At 39.0% G+C, this 21,474-nt stretch overlaps 1 protein-coding gene across 1 annotated transcript in view; it reads left to right on the forward strand.

Moving 5' to 3' along the window:
* The window catches only part of BDP1 (B double prime 1, subunit of RNA polymerase III transcription initiation factor IIIB), a 57,926-nt gene that overhangs the window by 13,521 nt on the left and 22,931 nt on the right, over positions 1 to 21,474 (forward strand). The window contains 18 exon segments of the mRNA XM_010578158.1: positions 786 to 945; positions 4,565 to 4,641; positions 6,076 to 6,220; positions 6,385 to 6,461; positions 7,052 to 7,211; positions 7,626 to 7,708; positions 9,474 to 9,709; positions 10,270 to 10,302; positions 10,305 to 10,365; positions 11,077 to 11,293; positions 11,737 to 11,924; positions 12,479 to 12,680; positions 14,162 to 14,277; positions 14,974 to 15,193; positions 16,308 to 16,492; positions 16,929 to 16,991; positions 19,088 to 19,298; positions 20,329 to 20,543. Of these exon segments, the coding sequence (XP_010576460.1) occupies positions 786 to 945; positions 4,565 to 4,641; positions 6,076 to 6,220; positions 6,385 to 6,461; positions 7,052 to 7,211; positions 7,626 to 7,708; positions 9,474 to 9,709; positions 10,270 to 10,302; positions 10,305 to 10,365; positions 11,077 to 11,293; positions 11,737 to 11,924; positions 12,479 to 12,680; positions 14,162 to 14,277; positions 14,974 to 15,193; positions 16,308 to 16,492; positions 16,929 to 16,991; positions 19,088 to 19,298; positions 20,329 to 20,543 (2,649 nt within the window).

Genomic DNA, 21,474 nt, shown 5'->3' on the forward strand with positions numbered 1-21,474 from the left:
TTTTTTTTTTTTTTTTTTTTTTGAGTATTCCTGGAGACTATTGGCTTATCCTAACTCCTAATATTTCTGTCAAAGCACTGCTTGGTAATGTTGCTAAGTAGTGTTGCTATACACTTGGAATTTATATCTGTTTTTAGTAAGATGGTTCTTGTGGGAAAGGAATGCTGCTTGGACTTTTATTTATGCAGAACCTGGGTAGGAGGCAAGCTTTTGGGCATTCTTTTACTAGAAAGAAAGTGAATTGCTTTAGTGTGTTAAACTTGTTATATAAAAAAGTGGTAAATTTAAAAAATTGTTACGAAGCTGTTAGTGCTACTTCAGAATTTTGCATGTTAATTGTTGTATTTAGTTGTATTGTACTAGTTTGTTATTTCATACAGATTCCCAGCAACTTTTGTGTGCCTTAATACCTCACTGGAAGCATATGAAGGAACAGTATTTGTCTTTGAACTCAACATAGATTATTATGGAAGATTGGGGGGGGGCGGAAGCTTGTGCATGCAGTGTTTACTTTATTAAAGTCTGTTTCTAAAAAACTATCTAGTCTAGAATATTCAGATGGGATTTTAACATCTTGTAATAGCATTGCAAAAGTACAAACATTGTTTTAAAGCTTGTATCCTGCAAATATCACTAAAATTTGTTAGATTCTGTGAAACACATGTAGTTATTTAATTGCAAAATTGCATAATTTTTCTGTGGTACTTGATCTATCTGTAAACAATAATAGCTTTTTTATTAAAATACACTAATACAATGTTTTTATGTGCTTTTGTTGATTTCAGCTTCGAAGATAGCAATGATATTATACTAGAAACGGAATCTGCTAAACTGAGAGCCCTAGATATTAGAGATGATACATCACAGGAAAGCCAGATTTCAGATTTACCGGTTTCAGAGATTAGAGGCAAAGAAAGACAATCTGAAGAAACTAGAGAAACAAAGGTATTTTTATTTTTTATGTGTGTCCTGGTTTCAGCTGGGATAGAGTTAATTTTCTTTCTAGTAGCTGGTACAGTGCTATGTTTTGCATTCAGTATGAGAAGAAAGTTGATAACACACGATGTTTTCAGTTGTTGCTAAGTAGTGTTTGTACTAAGTCAAGGATTTTTCAGCTTCTCATGAACAGCCAGCAAGAAGGCTGGCAGGGCACAAGAAGCTGGGAGTGGACACAGCCAGGACAGCGGACCCAAACTGGCCAAAGGGGTATTCCATACCATGTGACGTCCCATCTAGTATATAAACTGGGGGAGTTGGCCTGGAGGGGATTGCTGCTTGGGAAGTAGCTGGGCATCAGTCAGTGAGTGGTGAGCAATTACATTGTGCATCACTTATTTTGTATATTCCAGTTCTTTTATTATTGTTATTGTCATTTTATTATTATTATTATTATCATTATTAGTTTCTTCTTTTCTGTCCTATTAAACTGTCTTTATCTCAGCCCACAAATTTTACCTTTCTTTTTTTTTTTTTTTTTTTTTTACCTGATTCTCTTCCCCCATCCCACTGGGTGGCAGGCGGGGAGTGAGTGAGCAGCTGTGTGGTGCTTAGTCACTGCCTGGGGTTAAACCATGACAGTCCATTTTGGCGCCCAATGTGGGGCATGAAGGGTTGAAGTAATGACAGATCTGACCAGGGCATGTTAAAACAAATTTGTTACAAGCATTCATTAGTTTAATAGTCGCTGGTCACAATGTTATGACCCATGCTGGACAGACCAGGGAAGGGTTGTGAGGAGTTCAGAATTCCCTCGGGCTAAATTAAGGTGAAATGACACCAAAAGATCGGTTGAAGGTTTTATTCGTGGCAGAAGCAAACTGAACTTGGAAGGTGTAACAGTAGGTGGCGGGGTTTCTCACAACAGGAATTGGAGTGGAACTACCTCAGTAAACTGTGTAACCCGTGGTAACCATGTACATCAATTCAGGGAAGAAGGAGGTCTCTCCCATTGAGGCACGAGGTTCAGAGCGGACTCCCTTGCTTTCTAGACTCCTTCTCAGAGAGGAGCCCAGGGGTGGCTGAATCTGCTCTTAGTCCCAGACTGGGTCAATGGTTTATGTCTAAAGGGGTGAGGTGTAGGGATTATGGAAAAAAGAGGCGGGGGGGGGCAGGGAGGAGAGAGACAGACAGAAAGAAGAAAAGAAGGATTTCACCAGTCCTGGGTCCAGCATTGGTCTAGCCAGCCTAGAGGTCCAGTTCCGGAGGGCGCGCACACATGGGGCTTCAGTTCGTGCCCTTTTATTATCTCCTTGCCCCTCCTTTGGACAGGCACTTGAACTTATTAGGCTAATTAGCTGTCATGCGCGGTTTGTGCTTCCAGAACCTTTGAGAAATGGGTCAGTGGGCTTTGGGGATCATTTGGGGAGTAATTTCTCCCTCCCTGCAGGCATGACTGTTCTTTGACCTCTGGCCATACATGGTGAGCTGCCCCGCTCTGTGTATCAGAACAGAGAACAGCACACCCTCTGTCCCCTGTTGCTAACCAACTTCTTACCTGCGGTTTGTTGCTATGCAGGGTTCATCCTTATCCAGAACTTGCCCCATCTCAATATTTGAGACATTAAGTCTTTCAGTCTTTCATGCACAGTGTTGATTTATTGGCTCTTAGAGTTGTGGCGCTTGTTCCTGGAGTTGTGTTATGTATCATCTCATTTGCTGTGCCAGCTCGATGTTGGAAACTGATTTGAGTAGGACTGTATTTTTTGGATTGTTTTAAACCTGATGCCTGGTAGTTTAAGATGCACTGTACTTCTATTGTTATGTTCCTGTTCATCTTCTCCAAGCTATTCTTGTTTATAATGCCACTTTTTTCTCTCTCCAATAATACTGTTTTTAAGATGAGGGGTCCTAATCTTACATTTCTCCTCATATAGAGAAAGTTCCCTTCCTCTGATCATCCTTCTGTCCTTGCATCATTGTCATTTTCGGAACTTAATATCATACTGTTTAAAGACTTGTGCTGAGGGGGAATTAATTACTTTCTCTTGTGCTTTCTAAGACGAAAAATGATCTTACGGCTAAAGTTTGTGGTGAGAGATTAGGAAATTCTAAGTGTTAGTGTTTCCCTAATGTGACAGGCAAATTATTTGTCATTTGGCTTTTACTTTGGATTCTGTTACCTAAAATAATGTCTTCATCTTAACAGAAAATCAGCTGCTTAGGATCTTCACAAATACTAAATGCCTGTAGTTGGAAATGTTACAACAATACAATCTCCTGATATTAGTTGGAAATAATATTTATAAAAATCAATGAAGTGAACGGGGCAGTGTGCTATATACACCAGCCTATAGTGGTGTCAGTAGCCCGAGTAGCAAAGCTCTCTGGCTGATTAATTATAGCTGTTTGACATGAGAAAAAGGCATAATAATCTCTAAAACTGATAATTTCAAAAGACCTTTTATGTCAGTTCTGATTCTCTTGCCTTGCTGTGGTTAATTAACTTTAAAAGTATATGAACATAATCACTGACCTAAAACTAGTTTTACCTTAATTCACTAAACAGATTCCATAAAAATTTCCCTGTAATTGTGATTAGTTTGCTATGTTGTCAGAATTATTTTTTTTTCATTTTCAGAGTGATGGTTAGTGCTTTCTAGGAAAATGAATTAAATACTAGACCTGGAAAGTAATGGTAGCTGATGCTTCCTAAGGAGTCTGTTATCAGCCTCATCCAATTAAAAGGCAAATGGGCTGACAGGAACCTCATGAACTTCAACAAGGGAAGTGCAAAGTCCTGCACCTGGAGAGGAGCAACCCCAGTATGTGCTGGGGGCACCCAGATGGAAAGCAGCTTTGCAGAAAAGAATGTGGGTGTCCTGGTGGGCACCAAGTTGAACATGAGCGAGTAACGTGCCCTGGCTGCAAAAAAGGTTAATGGTATTTAGGGCTGCATTAGGAGAAGTGTTGCCAGCAGGTTGAGGGAGGTGATCCTTCCCCCCTATTCAGCGCTGGTGAGTCCACACCTGAAGTACTGTGACCGGTTCTGGGCTCCCTGGTGTAAGACATATGGACATACTGGAGATACCCTATCAAAGGGCTATAAAGATGGTGAAGGGACTGAAACATTTCTCCTCTGATGAAAGGCTGAAAGAGCAGAGACAGTTCAACCTGGAGAAAGAGAAAGCTCAGGGGGATCTTGTCAGTATCTATATGAAAACCTAAAGGAAAGGTCCAAAGAGGACAGAGCCAGGCTCTTTCCAGTGGTGCCTAGTGACAGGACAAGAGGTGATAGGCACAAAAAGAAACACAGGAGGTTCCCTCTGAACATCAGGAAACACTTTTTCCACTGTGAGGGTGATGGAGCACTGGCACAGGTTACCCAGAGACTGTGGAGTCTCCATCCTTGGCAATATTCAAAAGCCATCTGACATGGTATTGGGCAACCAGCTCTAGGTGGCCCTGCTTGAGCAGGGAGGTTGGACCAGATGACCTGCAGAGGTCCTTTCCTACCTCAACCATTCTGTGAATCTTGTTCTTGTTTCTGCTTTTCTTCACCTTACAGCAGAGAGTTCTACATTTATCGTTTCTTCACTACAACTTTGTTTTTTTTCCCCTTACTCAGAGCAAAGACATACATGACTTACATAGACCGGATGAAAAGCAGAATGCATCAGAAAGTGATTCTCAGTCTGAAATCATGTAAGTGTAATTCTTTTACCTTGCGGTGGTACTTGGTCTTAACCTGCATTTACTTAGTTTGAATATAATTCTGATTGACCGTAGTAGGTTGGACTTAGACGGTAGATCATGATAACTTTTTTTCCATATTCAATGAAGTTTTTTTACAGAAACTTTGATCACAGAGGAGCAATGCTTTGACTAAGATTTGAAATGCTGCATGAGAATGAGGAGGAAGGCTTAACCAAGCTTAGGAAAAAGCTAGCCCCTCTACAGTCAGCAAGAACGAGAGATTTCTCTGAAGAAGTTCTGCCATTTTGTGGGTGAACCTTGGTTGTGAAAGTTGATCTGCATTTTTTTTTTTTTTTTTAATAAAAGGGCCTCGCTGTACTCTTTGAAATTAACAGTTCTCCATCAGAGCTTATTAGCTCTACACATCATGTGTAGGTGGTGTTCATACCTTCCTATTTGGAAACTTGCTCCTTGGAACTCAGTGCAAGAGTCTTAAGTTGAGACACACCTCTCTAGAAGATACTCCAAGCTGTCTCTGTCTTACCTGTGCTCCTTTATTAAGTTAATCTTTGTGACTAGTTCTTACGCTTACTGCTGTAACTGAGCGGTGATGTTTAAACAAGTGTGTCCCTAAAGTTTCCATTTTTGTGTGATCAGCAACTTCCTATTCCATGGTTTAATTTTTTAAAGGTGATTTAGGGATGGAATACTAGTTAATGCTAAATTGTTTTTCATGCTTCTGTCTTTCCTTTATTGAAGGGCAACTCACTCTTATAGTAAAGACTGTCAAAGCTTTATTTGTCCTGTCCTAGCAAGAATATAAGAAAAGGTAGTAGTTCCCAATGTGAATATTACTGATAAGCTGCAGGGCTCTGTCAAACAGTGTGTGAATCCCCAGGACACATTATCGCAATGGTTGAGGACACAGAGATTGATGTATGTACCCCATTCTTCAGTAATGTATGAATGTTGGCAGTAGGACAAGGTGTTTTGAAAACAGCAGTTCATAGTTCTGTGAGTGAGATAGCTTTGAAAAGGGGATTGAGGGACGGGAGAGACAGATGCAAAATGTTGTGTATAAGCAAATCTGCTCTACTTTGGAGCAGATTTCTATTGTTTCTATTGAAATCAGTAAGCCTGTTCACACTGACATCAACTGTGAATCCCTAGGAGAAAGAGGTATTCCTATTTAACAGCAAGAAATGCTTCCTTTGAATATTTTAAAGTAGATTCCACTGAAAGCCAGTAAGGCTAAGGTTATTTGACACTCTTTGCATTAAGTAGTAGCATATCTTCTAATATCAGAAAGTTGTAATATAATTTTTTCAGTTTATTGTCTTGCTGCATTACCCATGCAGTCTGTGGTGCTCTTGAAGTACATCTTGGACCACATAAGACTTCTAAGTTTCTCTTTGATAATAACACCTTTTTTTATATCTTAAGCAAAACTGAAAAGCCATTAGACAGAGGGCACTTGCAAAGACCTAAACCAAATTTAGTGAGATCATCTGGAAAGAGAGAAGCAGCAACCCAAGAGAAAATGGAGGCCGAGACTTCCTCTCCAAACCTTGTGAATGCAGATAAAAAGGTCAGAAGGAAGAATGTTGCTTAATATGCTATGCTCTTGTTGTATCTGTTTTGATCAATGCTGATACCATGGACCAGCTACAATCTGATACATAGTATTCTGAGAACTGCTTCTGAGGTATCTGCACACTTGGCCAAAAGTAACATTCCTTGCCTCAATTCCAGTGCTCTGCGGAAGACGGTAGAAGAAACAGAAATGAAGCCACAGAAGTAGAGAACACTGATTTGGATAGTAAATCTGAGTAGGTATTGCGATTGCTTTTCCAGTCTCCTGGAATCAACTGACTATAATTGTTAATTTATTCTATATAGTGCTCTTATAAAAAGACAACAGTAATGGTGAAGTTTTCATATAAATCGTAAATTTTACTGGCATTTTCTTGGATGATACCAAGTGGTACTATGATAGAAGGTGTGTGCTTCTTTTCTGGGAAGTTGAGGAATACATTACTTTAAGAAGTACCAACTCTGCTTGGAATTTGGGAGGGGGAGCAGGGGAAGTGATAACTATAGCTTTGCCTTTCTTCCACCCTCAGTTGTCAGCTCATGGCTCTGCTTCTGACACTTGCAGAAGCTGCTATGATATGTAGTCTAGTTAGGTTCTTTCCCTGTGTGATAACTTTGTATCTTTTTAGTAGGTAGATAAATTGAGTTTTCACACTCTGTAAGACTAAACAAAGTTTGGTTCTCATGTGAAGAAACTTGCATGAGTTTGTGCAAATCCTTCTGAAGACAACCCAATTCCAGTAGAGAAAGCTGTGCAAGTCATTCAATATTACATGGGCTTGAATATTATAGAGTAAATGTCACTGTTGTGGATCCTTTTGTGCAGAGTACCTGAAAAAACTGTAATTGCAAAGGCAAGAGTTAGAGGATGTCGACAAAGATTTAAGCCTAATCTTACAAGAGCGTCTGGAAGGAAAGAAGAGCCTGAAAAAGATGCAGGAAATGATAAAATGTCCCGTCCACAACCTAAGGGGGAAACTGAAAAGGTATCTAATAGCGTAAGGTAACTGGAGATAATGTGTTGGCTAAAAAGCTGCTGGGTACAACAGCAACGTTGTCTTTTTCGTTTTTTCTTTTCTTCCCCTGAGTATGACCAGGAATCAGCTACTTACTTAACCTGCAGTGACAGTGTGATACTGCTTAGAGGCCTCAGCTAAGCTGGGAGCTTTTCACACAAACAGTATATGCAAATAATCTTTCATGTCCTGCAGTGAATATAGCTTTAATTGTTTGATCTAGATTTTACTGCACCTTTCTGACTATGTGAAATGTAATTGTCTGTGTCTGTCATAAGCAATCCGTTTTGTATCCAGTTGTGGACCAGTTACCTGGTCTGTTAGGTAATGCTGTACATTATAAATGTAAGAGAGTTAATGTCTTAATGTTCTATTTCTATTCAGAATACTGACCAAAGTAGTAAGTCTGATGCTACCAGTGAAGAAGCTGCAGAAAAAGATGATAAAGTTGTGGACACAGTGTCTCAGTAAGTATGTGAAAAATGAGAAGACATGTGCTGCTCTCCAGCAACTTGCCATCTCTCTCACTCTGGTAGTATTACATAGAGTGGTAATTATACATGTTTCTGAAGAAACTTCCACTGTGAAACAGAAATTGAGGAAAGAATAGGAATCTTTTTTTAATGCATGAAACAAATAGATTAGGTGCTTTTGTTTTTAAAGCAGTGCTTTTAAATGAGATGTCAGTCATGATAAATGCAAAAAAACCTGAAAAGCTAGTTCCTTGAAAACTAAAACAAGCCTTCTTTGCTACCTTTAATACCGAAATGCATCAGTTTCAGGGATTAAGTATTTAAACAATAGGAATAAGTGTTCTTAAAGTGTAGTTAAGTGTTAGGTATCTGGTATTAGGAGAAAAAATTCCAATGTGTGGGCTAGTTAATGCACATGTTAATTAAGAAGTGTTTCTTGTATTTCTCTTCAGTGGAGAAATGGCAGCTGTAGTGTGAAAGGCGGGATACATTTTACAGGAGAAAATAAAAAAAACAACCAAACAAACAAAAAAAACAAACAACCCCCCCACCCCACCCCCCCCACACACAAAAAACACCACAAAGCAACAAGAGCAACAAAAAAATCCCCCAAACTTTTGTTTTTAAAGGGGGATAGTTGAAGAGTGTGGAGGGAAGTAAACTGGGTTTGATAATCTGCCAGAAAAATACTTCAGCAGATAGTTCTTTCGTTAACATGCTATGTAACTTGGTGCTCAGGGTAAAAAGGCATAGAAGCATTTGACAGTTGTAATAATGTGCATCTGATATTTTTACATTAGTAAGATTATGAAGTTATTTATTTTCTGAATGTTTGTGATTTTTAACCCTTCATTAAATTAGGTCCATCTGCCTCTAGACCAGATAGAAATACAAGAAGAGCCCTTATGGGTCAGAAAAGGTCTGTCTAGTGTGGTATCCTGTCTCCAGTGGGAAAAGAAAAAGAACAGGGCAAACATAAGTTTAAACTTGTCAGGTACTTTTTCAGTCTCTAGCAGATACACTTCTAACTTCATTGTTTCATGAAGTTATGTCCTGGTTTCAGCTGGGATAGAATTAACTGTCTTCCTAGTAGCTGGTACGGTGCTATGTTTTGAGTTCAGTATGAGAAGAATGTTGATAACACTGATGTTTTCAGTTGTTGCTAAGTAATGTTTAGACTAAAGTCAAGGATTTTTCAGCTTCTCATGCCCAGCTAGCGAGAAAGCTGGAGGGGCACAAGAACTTGGCACAGGACACAGCCAGGGCACCTGACCCAAAGTGGCCAGCGGTGTATTCCATACCGTGTGATGTCCCATCTAGTATAGGAACTGGGAAGTGGGGGGCAGGGAATCGCCGCTCGGGGACTGGCTGGGTGTCGGTCGGCGGGTGGTGAGCAATTGCCCTGTGCATCATTTGTACATTCCAGTCCTTTTATTACTACTGTTGTCATTTTATTAGTGTTATCATTATCATTATTAGTTTCTTCTTTTCTGTTCTGTTAAACTGTTCTTATCTCAACCCACGAGTTTTACTTCTTTTCCCGATTTTCTCCCCCATCCCACTGGATGTGGGGGGAGTGAGTGAGCGGCTGTGTGGTGCTTAGTTGCTGGCTTGGGTTAAACCACAACAAGTTAGTAACGCATGGCTCCATTTTAGATAAGTGTGTGTTAATAACTGTTTAAAAAAAAAACCAAAACACTTCTCCAAGACTCCTCCCACTTTCAGATGTGGTACTTAGGGATCTTATGTATTTTTCTAGGTCTAATGAAAGAGCTGGTTTACAAGAAGACAGCAAACACAGTGTGCTGAAACCAACACCTCTAAAGAGAGGCAGAGTGCAGAGACCAAAACCAAATCTAAGAAGAACTGTTGCAAGGCAAAAAGACCTGACAGATGAAAAAGATCCTGAAGAGGAGAAGACTGAAGGTGGAGAAGTAGAAAAAGATGTGATACACCATAGGGATGAAAACAATGATCCATGCCTCAAAAATGTAAGTTTCTCGAGCAGTTGCTTAGGCACACTCTTTTGCTGGGTCCTAAGTGGAAGCCTTTAGGTACATAACACATAATTTGTAAGCATAGCCTTTGCATGCTTTATTTATTCTTTCAGAATAAACTCAATCGTCATAGAAATTCTTCATGCTTGCGCTTGCATTGTTTTCCATGGATAAATGGATTACATGTCACTTTGTTGTGTTATTTGCAATACCAGATCTAAAAAGAGAAGTGCAGAGAAAAAAGGTCTTTTGGAAAAGAGATCACTTCAGATAAAAAATATGTAGAAAAATAACAAATTTTTACTTTCAAAGTATCTACTAATATTAGTTGGATGCACAGGAAGCAAGAGAGATCTTTTTGAGTGTTTTTGTAGAGATACTAAAATAGACTTTTTCCCCTGCTCTTCTAAAATGGAGCTTGAGCACATCTTTCATCTTAATAGAGTGAAAATTTTATTCCTTTTAGGATGTGATGGCTCATGGAGACACTCAGCCATGCCATGTGATGTTAGAAGGGGATGTCTCTACAGATTCTGAGATGATCTCAATACGTACAAGGCAGTGTTCCCAAGAAAAGTCCTCAGAAGCAGAAAGCTGTGAAAGCGGAAAGGGATTGTCAGATGTCTTGAAACAGGTTTCAGATTTCAATATAGGGTAAGGTTATTTTTTAGATGGAGAGAAGACATTGTTTTGAACCATCAATATCTCTACGTATTCTTCACTTCTACATTCAATTCCAGCATTAAAAACAAGTTTTATATCTATAGTGAGATGTTTAATCCAGACAATACTGGACTTAAACAAAAACCCAGGAGCTCAAAAGCACTGAATTTATATGCTCTTGGACATTAATTTGATCTTTAGACTGTAAGCCCAGTTTTCAAATAAATACATTTTTCTGATGCTCAGTTCCTGTGGTTATCTTCTCCATACTAGTCCTAACAGTGCATCCCTATGGGCTTATGTAAGTCCTTGAGTATAGGGTTTGGTTTCCTATTAAAGTGTCCTTTAAAAAAAACCAAAACAACTGTGCTGTAAGATTTACTGGGCAGTTTTAAACATGATGACACAAAGGCATTTGTAAAATGTGTATATTCCTCTCAAAGTGTGACTGGAAGTTGCAGTTGTTCTGAAATGGCATCTTTTTTTAACTTACCTTTGCTCACCTATTTATAAGATACACAGGTTTTTGGTGGTGTTTGATGTGCTTTTATTGAATCTTTCACAATGTCAGTAATTTTGTTATTGCTCTAAAACAGCTAAGGATTTCTATATTGGAGAAAGCTACATACTTGTATGTCATGCATGACTTGGACAATCACTGTTGTCCCATGCCTTTGATTGTTCTTTTGTTTGTGTTTGTAGGGAGTCTGGTCCTTGGAAGGAAGAGGATAAAACTGTTGTATCATCAACTCTGCTACCGAGGAGTCGATTCCAGAGACCAAAGCCAAATTTAAGAATGACAACTAGTAGAAAGGAAGTGCTGAATGTAAAGAATAAAGGTGTATCACAGAAAGATACCAACAAAGAAGAAAGTTTGACACAGTGTGACAGTGAATGTAACATCCTTCCTGATACAGATGTAAGGCTTTTGGTTTTTTCTTTAGTTACATTTGAGCTTTTGGGTTTGTGAAATGAAATACTGATGATTTTTCTACATGAAAACTCCTGTACTTTCCACTTGCTTGTATGCAAGGAGAAAAAAATTACATCCACTCTGTATCTCTTGTTATGTGTCCAGATGTCTGTCTGACCTGAGGTGGCCTTGGAGGGTTGATAGTGAAGACAGAAAAGTATTAATAGAAGATGGCAGAGAAGAAATGTAGATTTCAAGCTGTTTTGTTTAAAAGAAACAAATGTGTGTTTGTCCTGGAAACACTATGAAATTATTAGTTAGCAGTTACAGAGGGATTTTTGTGGGAAGCACTTCAGAGAGTGATTAGTACTGAACTTCGTGGACATTGTAATGTTTCCTTTTGGTTTAGTATCATGACTTCTTCTGGTTCTTGTGTTTACATTTTTCAGAAAGCAGGAAAATATGACGTCCTGCAACCATTGAAATCCTTAGAAAAGGAGAAGTCACTTGGCTCTCAGGAGGTTTCTGAGAGGCCAGGTTGTAAGTCTCCAAAGACATTTTCAAGATCAGAGGATGGTGAACTCAAGTTTTGTTTACCTGAAATTAACCAAGATGACACCTCAACTACTAATGCAGGGTAAGTGCTTAGCTACTTTTCTTTTGAGTGTAACAATGAAAGTATTTTAGAAGGAAATCACTGTGCCAACTGGCAAAGAAAAATCTAATAAAAATACTGAACAAAATCTCAGTTCTCATACTTTTGACACTAGTGATACTAAAATTCCAGTTACTTCTGTGCTAAGCATTAAATTAACGAGCATTCATTTTACAACTGTTTCATCATCTGAAACACTAGTTTCATTTTCATGTAAGGAGAGGAATATGAGCTTGCTTATCAGAGAAACCATGTGAAAATGGCTTTATAGTAATAAGCAGACAGTAAGTTAATGTTTCCAAATGAGTTAGTTAATTCTGTTGTAGAAGTAGTTAGGAGACAAATGCTTTAAAATTTTTGCTGAAATGGACTTTTATGTTTGTAATTTAAACTCAGCAGAATTTTACTTTTACATGGTTTCTTTTAAAAACTCAGTTGTTTTTAATATGTAAATATAATGAACATGTGTTTGTTAATGACATACTTCTGTATTAAGTTTCAGATTTATTTTTTTCTGTCTGACTTTGCATTGATAGCAAAAATACCACTGAAGAAGAAAGTAAACAAACACCTCTTCAACCTGTCCAGTTAGTATGGAGCAGATTACAAAGGTACAAGCCAAACTTGGTAAGAGCTGTTGGAAAGAAGGAATTACAAATATCAGAAAATGAGAGGGAGGAAAAGCCTGGAGCAGAGCAGCTGGTATTGCAAAAAGATGAGTCTGCCAATAACATCATTGTAAGTCTTAATAAGTGCTTTGCCTTCAAAAATATGTTTCCAAGTTGCATGTTCTGTTTTATGAAGTTAAATTCGAACATTTAAGTTGCATTCCCTGAAGCTGAAACACCATACTAGATGAAAAATATCCCCAAACCCTGGTATGTTGAGGTATTGCAGGTATGAAATCAGTGAAGTCTACAACTTGTACTATTAATGTCTTCTAGAAAATAAGGATCTGATTTTTATTGGATTGCATGATAGGAAGAAGGATTATGCACATTTAAGGTAAACTCTAGAATAAAAATCAGCTTTACATTGCAATACATAAAAATTAGCTTTTTTGCTCTTTTTATCTTTCATTTGGATGAATCTGTGTTGATGAATCTAGTACAGAGCTATTTTTCTGTTTAAAAAAAAATAATAAAAAAAAAGGTCTTACTAATTTGGTAAGCTTTGACTGGCTTCACCACTACAGTGCCTGATGCTCCTTTACTTTACATGGGTAAATTGAGTCATTCACCTACACTTTGTATGTCCACCGACACTTTACTAGGCACTGCAAAAGGTATTGAAATCCTCAAAAGCCATTATAGTGTGATGAACTCTGACTGTTTTGCGGGTTGCTCATGAATCACGTCATGGATATAGGCATCTCCCCGCAGACTTGTCTTAGATCTCAAACGCAGCTCAGCATTGTAAGAGTGACTTGGTTTTTTGGAGTGGTTATAGCTGGTTTTGTTCTTGAATCAGTGTAGAGCTGGCTTGAAGTACTTGTGTGCTGCTTTCCCAGAGAGGAGCATGAGTGCACTGGATCTGTAGTCTCCCTCTCAGTGCTATGGTGTCAGATCACCCCTAGCCAACAATTCAGCTTTGTCTGTTCTAGACAGTGGCCTGTGGACCATGCACGTACATCTGCTCTGTGCTGTGCAAATCTATAGAACCACAGCAGGTCTGATGCTCCTTTGTACTGATAAGGCTGTCACAGTCCTGAAGTGCTGAGGGATATGTTCGGGTGGCTTCTTTGTAGAAACATGTAGCAAATACAGAAGTAAAACTAATAAGCCCCTCTGAATCTGAGGTTATGTTATAGTGGCTTGGGTGTATCTGTGCTGTGCTCTGTCTGCACTGTCCAATTTTTGAAGGCTTTTGCATTTACCAAAGTATTTTGTTTCCATAGTGCTCTGTGTAAGAGAGGGTTGATTGAATGCTAAATAGAAAAGTGTTACCCATAATGCCTGGGTGCATGTAGTATTTAAAAGCCTAACCCTAGCTAGGCCAGGACTAAGAAGACTTCTGTTCCTACTTGCCTATAAATTGAATTATGTGCTCAGGCAGGTTACCCTCAATAAATATAATGTGATTCTTTTCTTGATTCAGATCCGGAAGATAGCACAGAGATCTGTAGGGGGTTTTGTGGGTTTTTTCTTTATAAAATACATGCCCGTTTTAAAAACTTCTGATTCTCTTTTTCTTCATGCTTTTTTAATTGCAAATTAAAGGGTGAAAATGAAGCTGTATTGTGTCAAGCAGATGTATTGAGCAAAGAGGAACAGGAACAGCAAGAGGCGCCTCAGATGCCCTTTATTTCTGAAAACGTATTGTATGAACAAAGCAGGTGAGGTTAGAGTTTAGCAAAATTGCATTTGAAAAGCTTCCATCTGGTGCATAATGAGACACCTTTCCAAGTGTCAATTCTTTTGTTCCTTGTTACCTGTCTTTCCCCAATGTTTAATTTTCAGTGCCTACAGGCAGCTTCTTCCCAGGTTTTCAGAGCCCATTTTTAGTTGAGCTGAGCTACTTGTCATTGTTTATCTGGTACATACTTGATCTATATGAGCTTATAGCTCTTTTTGACCAAGATTTTCTTTTATTGGGTTTGTACAGCTACCATACACAGCTACAAATTTTGTAAAGTGTCAAAGATCCCAGTGTGCTCTTCTATTTTACTGCTGCTCTTGTTAAAATAAGACCTTAAGTGTGTATGAGACTGCAGATACTTTGATGTTGGTATAGTTAGCAGCACAACTTTTTTCTTGATGTTAAAAATGCATTGACAAAGAAATCCTTTTATTCCTTCTCACAAGTTAACCATAAATGCCCCTAGTGAGAAATATATATTTGAAAAGATAAGTTTCTCAATTTTAAACAAAACAGTATATCAGTCTCTAACTCTCCTGTATTAAGGTTGATTCAAAACTTAATGAGTGCAGAATTGCTCCCCCCCACCCCCACCCCAAAGTCAAGTGACATCATTTTTAGGTGTTTTTTTTTGTTGTTGTTCTGTTTTGTTTGTTTGCTTTAAATTCACTAGTGCTGAAAAATCCATTTCCCAAGAAGGCAAGCTGGGTGCTCTGAAACCAGGACAATTCATAAGGAATGGATCTCTGAGAACTAGACCAGACCTAGCAAGAGTATATAGTGAAAAAGAATCTCCAGTGGCACAAAAACTTGTTGCTGCAGTTGAGGAAGAAGCAAATAAAGGAGAGAATCTACCTGTGGTAGAAGAATCTGAGGAACCTCTTTCCTCAAAAGTAAGAATTCTCTTCAGATATTTCTGACTATACTTTCTGATGCTTGGTTCCACACCAGCTGTTTTAAGACCTCAGAATAAGCTGGTTTAAGTGGATAAATTAATTTTGGACTCGTCAGAATTACATTCTTTAGTATTTGCACCCTACTATGAGGTCTTCTAAAATTCTGTTAATGACACATTGATAATATATAGTCTTCTTTTAATAAATCTAAAGACTTCACTTGAACATGACTGAAATACAAAATTTGTGATACATGAATAGTTAGTTACCTGCATGCCTGTCCTGGTTTTGGCTTGGATAGAGTTGATTTTTAGTAGCTAGTGCAGTGCTATGTGTTGAGTTCAGTATGAGAATGTTGATAACACTGATGTTTTCAGTTGTTGCTAAGTAGTGTTTAGTCTAAGGTCAAGGATTTTTCAGCTTCTCATGCCCAGCTAGCGAGAAAGATGGAGGGGCACAAGAAGTTGGGACGAGACACAGCCAGGGCACCTGACCCAAACTGGCCAACGGGGTATTCCATACCATGTGTACATCACATCTAGTATATAAATGGGGGGGGGGGGGGGGATATCACCGCTTGGGGATTAACTGGGCGTCGATCGGCAGGGGGCGAACAATCACACTGTGCATCATTTGTATATTGCACTCCTTTTATTATTACTGCTGTGATTTTATTAGTGTTATCGTTATCATTATTAGTTTCTTCTTTTCTGTTCTATTAAACCGTTCTTATCTCAACCCACGAGTTTTACTTCTTTTCCTGATTTTCTCCCCTATCCCACTGGGTGGGGGTGTGTGTGAGTGAGCAGCTGCATGGTGCTTAGTTGCTGGCTGGGGTTAAACCACGACAATGCCATATTTCTGTTGCTGGGTTTCTTCTGAACTCCTTGGTGGTTGCTCATGAAAGACTGTATTGGTTATAGTATCTGTTTTTATTAGGTAAATACCTCCTCTAAAGGAGTAAGGAACAGTAACGGGTGCCATAAACTACTTGAAAGTTTTTAAGCAAAGTTTTGTCTCAGATTAACAACTTGATCATAACTTGCCATGCTTTGTTTTACAGGTGATGTATTTTGTGCTAATATTGTTGGGTTTTTTTCTCAAATCTAAGGATGATGCAGAAGTATTGTTGTTTGTGGGGAATTTGGCCAAGAATGACAATTTAGACATAAATCCAAAAAGTACGAACTCAGAAGCACTCTGTTCCTCTGAAAAATCACCTGACTGTCACAGCAAGGGAGAACAAGAACATCTATCTACAGATGCTATAGGAAGCATTCAGGATAGCATAGAAAGGTAAAGTTCCTGGTTGTCAAAGTAAAAAAAGCTCTTTAAAAACTTTGTGTATTTGTCCAGTTGTTTTCATACAGCACTTGCTTTTTGAAGTGTAAGCTTTGAACTCTACTAGTTGTTATATGCTACGTGCTGTGAATGTCACTAGATGGCATCCTTAGGTAATATAAGAGTTTTTAACAGAATTTTCCTCAAGGCCATTTTCCTTTTTAGAAGGTATGTTGCAGGTGAGAGTCGAAGCAAGTAATCAGAGTTCAGACAGCTGAACTTCTCAGTAATACATTCTTAGGGTACAGTGCACTATGAATGTGGACCCTTGAAAGGAAGACTGAGCAGTGCCATTTGCACTCACTTATAATTGAGAAGTGGTAGGCAGAGTAACATAAAATGAGCTTTCTGTCTAAGATGTATTCTGAGTGTCTTCACTTTTTCTTTCCAGCAGGAGAAGTTCATGCAATGATGTGCAGTGTCCTGGTCCCTTGGTGGAAGGGATGCTTTTTATGTATGTGTAATAGGAGGCAGATACTGCCATTTACATGTAATAGTTCTGGGTTATGTTATAAGCTACCTTTTACTCAACGGACACAGAGCAGCCTCAAATCAATTTACTTTTGCTGTTTTCTAAAATTAGCTTCTGGTTCCCATCTGTCTCTGAGCCTCTGCTTAAAATCTCTTTCATAACTTAACGTTGAAATCATATCCCAGAGTCTTTATGCTAACAAGGCAAGGGCCTTACCTTACAGTCTTCTTGGCTTCTGTGATGGTAGAATTTCAGAATCATAGAATGGTTGAGGTAGGAAAGGACCTCTGCAGGTCATCTGGTCCAACCTCCCTGCTCAAGCAGGGCCACCTAGAGCTGGTTACCTAATACCATGTCAGATGGCTTTTGAATATTGCCAAGGATGGAGACTCCACAGTCTCTGGGTAACCTGTGCCAGTGCTCCGTCACCCTCACAGTGGAAAAAGTGTTTCCTGATGTTCAGAGGGAACCTCCTGTGTTTCTTTTTGTGCCTATCACCTCTTGTCCTGTCACTGGGCACCACTGGAAAGAGCCTGTCTCCGTCTATGTTTACACCTTCCCTTCAGGTATTGATATACATTGATGAGATTTCCTCACCCACTCCCACCAAGCCTTCTCTTTCTGCAGGCTGAACTGTCCTCGCTCTTTTTAGCCTTTCATCATTGGAGAGATGCTTCTGTCCCTTCACCTTTGATAGCCCTTTGCTGGACTCTATCCAGTAAGTCCATGTCTCTCCAGTGACCAGTTCTGGGTGCTCGAGTACATTACTGCAGGTGTGGCCTCACAGCACTGAGTAGGGGGGAAGGATCACCTCCCTCAACCTGCTGGCAACACTTCTTCTAGTGCAGCCCAGGATACCGTTAGCTTTCTTTGCTGCAAGGGCACATTCCTGGCTCGCATTCATCCTTGTGTCTGCCAGGACACCCACATTCTTTCCTGCAAAGCTGCTTTTAATCTGGGTGCCTCCAGTACATAGTGGTGCCGGGGGTTGTTCCTCCCCAGGTGCAGGACTTTGCACTTCCCATTGTTGAACTGCATGAGGTTCCTGTCAGCCCATTTCTTCAGCCTGTCCAGGTCCCTCTAGTTGGCAGAATGACCCTCTGATGTATCACCCACTCCTCCCAGTTCTGTGTCATCTGTAAACTTGCTGAGGGTATGCCCTGTCCCATTGTCCAGATCATTAATGAAGAAGTTGAACAGGACTGGACACAGTATTGATCCACAGGGTACACTCTTAGTTACTGGCCACCAACTAGACTTTGTGGCACTGATCACCACCCTCTGAGTCTGGTCATTCAGTCAGTTTTCAGTGCACCTCTTTGTCTGCTGATCCAGCCCATACCTCTATCAGCTCCCCTGTGAGGATGTTAGGGGAGATAGCGTTAGAAGCCTTACTGAAGTCAAGGTAGACATGATCTACTGCTCTCCCTTCACCTATCAAGCCAGTCATTTCATCATAAAAGGTTATCAAGTCAGTTAAGTGTGACTTCCCCATTGTGAATCCATGCTCACTACTCCAAGTCACCTTCTTGTTTTTTATGTGTCTGGAAATGGTTTCCAGGATTAGTCATTCCATCACTTTCCCAGGGACTGAGGTGATGCTGACTGTCCTTTAGTTCCCTGAATCCTCCTTTTTGCCCTTTCCCGAGACATGAGGTTAAAAGCCCAAGATATCTGTCTTACTGATCTGAAAGTGCTTGAACAGATGCTAGAATTTCACCCTGTTTAAAAACAGTAGTACCTTGGGCACTGGAATTAATTAACATAATGTTCCTATGGTTGCTTGATTTTGGGGACATATGGTGGTATAACTGAAATTTTGTGCTCTACCTGACTTCTTAATGTTGTTTTCCTTCCATAAGATTTTTCCAAAAGTAATCAGAAAGGTTCACTACTGCAGAAGAGCAAATTATCATCTTTTCACATTTTTTCTTCCTTTATGTTTTTTTAAACTTCTCCAACTAAACACATAAAAATGCAGAGCACTTAAGTTCATTTCTAGCTGGAAGTAATAAGCCAAGCTTGTAGAGTGTATTTTGTAGTTCCTGACAAGTAAAAGTTGAAAAATATTTTTGTAGGTCCAATGATATATTAAATTCTGGAGAAGAAAGTAAACAGAATGATACAATGCATCAAGTGAGGGAACCCCACTGGAACCCTAGGACAAACCTAATGAGAGTTACTAGAAAAAGAGATTATCCCGAAGAAGGTGAAAACAGAGAAGAGGACAATGCTGAGAACAGAAATTCAGAAGAGAGTTTGGAGTTAGAAATAACAGGTGTATCAATGGTAAGTGCTGATCATGTATTTTGAGCAATTTATACCTCGATTCTTCTGTTTAAGTTCTTAGAACCATAGATGGCACAGAAATCCAGTATATGGCTGGGAAAGGTTAATGTGATTCTTTCTTTTTTTTAATTCACTATCGGAAATTCTGCTGAGTAGATGGACCCCGCAATCTAAAAAAAGTGGGAATATTTAATGTACAATGTTGTCTTAAGTTTTACAGTTTATACTGTCAGAAGTCTGCATTATAAATACCTGCTAACACTGTTACCAATTAATTTAATGTCTTTTATTCATTGAACAATGGAAATTAAGACAGCTGTCTAACACTAGATACTACCTAAAATCCATATAAATACACTTACAATTTGAAATGTATGTGAACAAAGTTCAGACCTTCTGCTTAAATTTGCTCAGCAGGGCTAACCTAGCCCAGACTAGTTCCTTCTCTGTCTAAAGTTGTGATACCTGAATCAAGTTTATCTGGTGTTCTTCATTTTCTGGATGGATTACTAAAATCTTTCAGTTAACATATTATTTAGTATCCATAGTTGACAGAACTGTGCTTGCTGATGTTTTTTTATGTTCTGGGATATGTTTCTGTATGTGTTTTGAATATTTAAATACTGTTCTGTAAACTAGGGTAGTTTTTTCTTCCTGGTTTGTTCACAGGGCGGAAAGAAATAACTTTTCCTTCCCTCAAATTGTTCTTAAAATTAATAAGTAGTTTTAGAAAATGACTCATCTTTCCAGCTTCTGAAAAGTCGCTGCTCTTGATAAGTTGAGCAAGGCATCGGTCAATTAACTAGTAGCAGCTCTGGGAATTCAGGCATCATAGATAATACCATCTAATGACACTTCTGCTATGGAGCCCAGAATTAAAGAAGATGGGGAAAAATGTCCTAAGCTGTCAGAGGTGACAGCTGGGCATGTTTTCAATAACCTCAAACTTAGTCCTTTAGATCTTCTTGTCACCAAAACCAGTTACAAATGTTTGGCTCTTAATACAGTGGTAATTGTCTCCTCTGTTCAGCAAAACTCCAGTAACATAGTGGAAGCTGCATGTTTCTCAGAGGCTACAAGAAAACACAATTTTACAGACTCTGTTGAAGAAACATCTTGTAAAAGAATCAGGCAGGATAGTAGACTCCAGTCTCCAGAGATTTCATCAGAGAGCGAGAGTCAAGTCGAACAAGAAGATGATTCTCAGCTTTCTACTTCTCAGGAAAATTCAGACAATCTCACAAGGTAAAACAACTAATTTTGGTTTGTAAGCTCAACTGATTGGTTTTGGCTTTTGTTTTAAAAACATGATTAGCCATAGTTCTACAGTGTGTTAAGTGAATGCATGCAGGATGTCAATCCTTGTGTCTTCCATCTGAACTCTACTAGATGCATACAGATAGCTGTAAGTCTCTTACCCTGCCTGCACTCTCATAAAATGAACACAGCCAGCGCTCCCACCACTCCATACCAGGGTCCACCTTTGGTTTCAACAGGAATTCCTGATTTTAAAGGGAACAACTGTGAAGTACCCATATTGGGGCCACAGGGATTGTGGGATTAACCTAAACAAACTGTGCTGGAAGTGTCCTCTGCTGCTATTTTTTCCCCTCCCCACCAGTTTACCAAGGAGGATGTTTTTAGGGGGAAGTTTGGAATTACTTTTAGTACCCAAAGTGGTCACACCCATCATTTTGAGGAGGGAAACAGTAAGCAGCTGATTATTGAAGAGATTGCTGTCTGAGAAACCAGACCAGATAACCAGTTATCATCTAACAGTTCTAGTTTCTAGACATCAGTCTGATCAACTTAAGTATCATAGTTCAGGCTTCTAGTATAGCTTTAGCAAAAGAGAACTGGAAATGTTCTCATGGTGTAAAAAGCACGTGACTTCTACATCCCTCAAAATGAAAATGAATGCATCCTTTTCTAATCAAAGAATTCTGTATCTTGTAAATTTAATTGTGCAGCTTTCCAACACTCTGAAACTGCTTAATACACATAAGTACTTTGTGCATACATGTTATTTCTGATTAAATTGTATGTGAATGCATTTTTGTCACTATATGTTAGAAAGTAAATAGATTCTATTGTTGGTCACAAAGATCCATTTTTATTCATTGAGTTTTATTTTGATTTGTGGTACCCCTTTTTTTGGAATGTCTTGGACTTCATT

Source organism: Haliaeetus leucocephalus, unplaced genomic scaffold, assembly GCF_000737465.1.
Source record: "Haliaeetus leucocephalus isolate CR32 unplaced genomic scaffold, Haliaeetus_leucocephalus-4.0 Scaffold605, whole genome shotgun sequence".
In the NCBI taxonomy this organism is placed as follows: Eukaryota; Metazoa; Chordata; class Aves; order Accipitriformes; family Accipitridae; genus Haliaeetus; species Haliaeetus leucocephalus.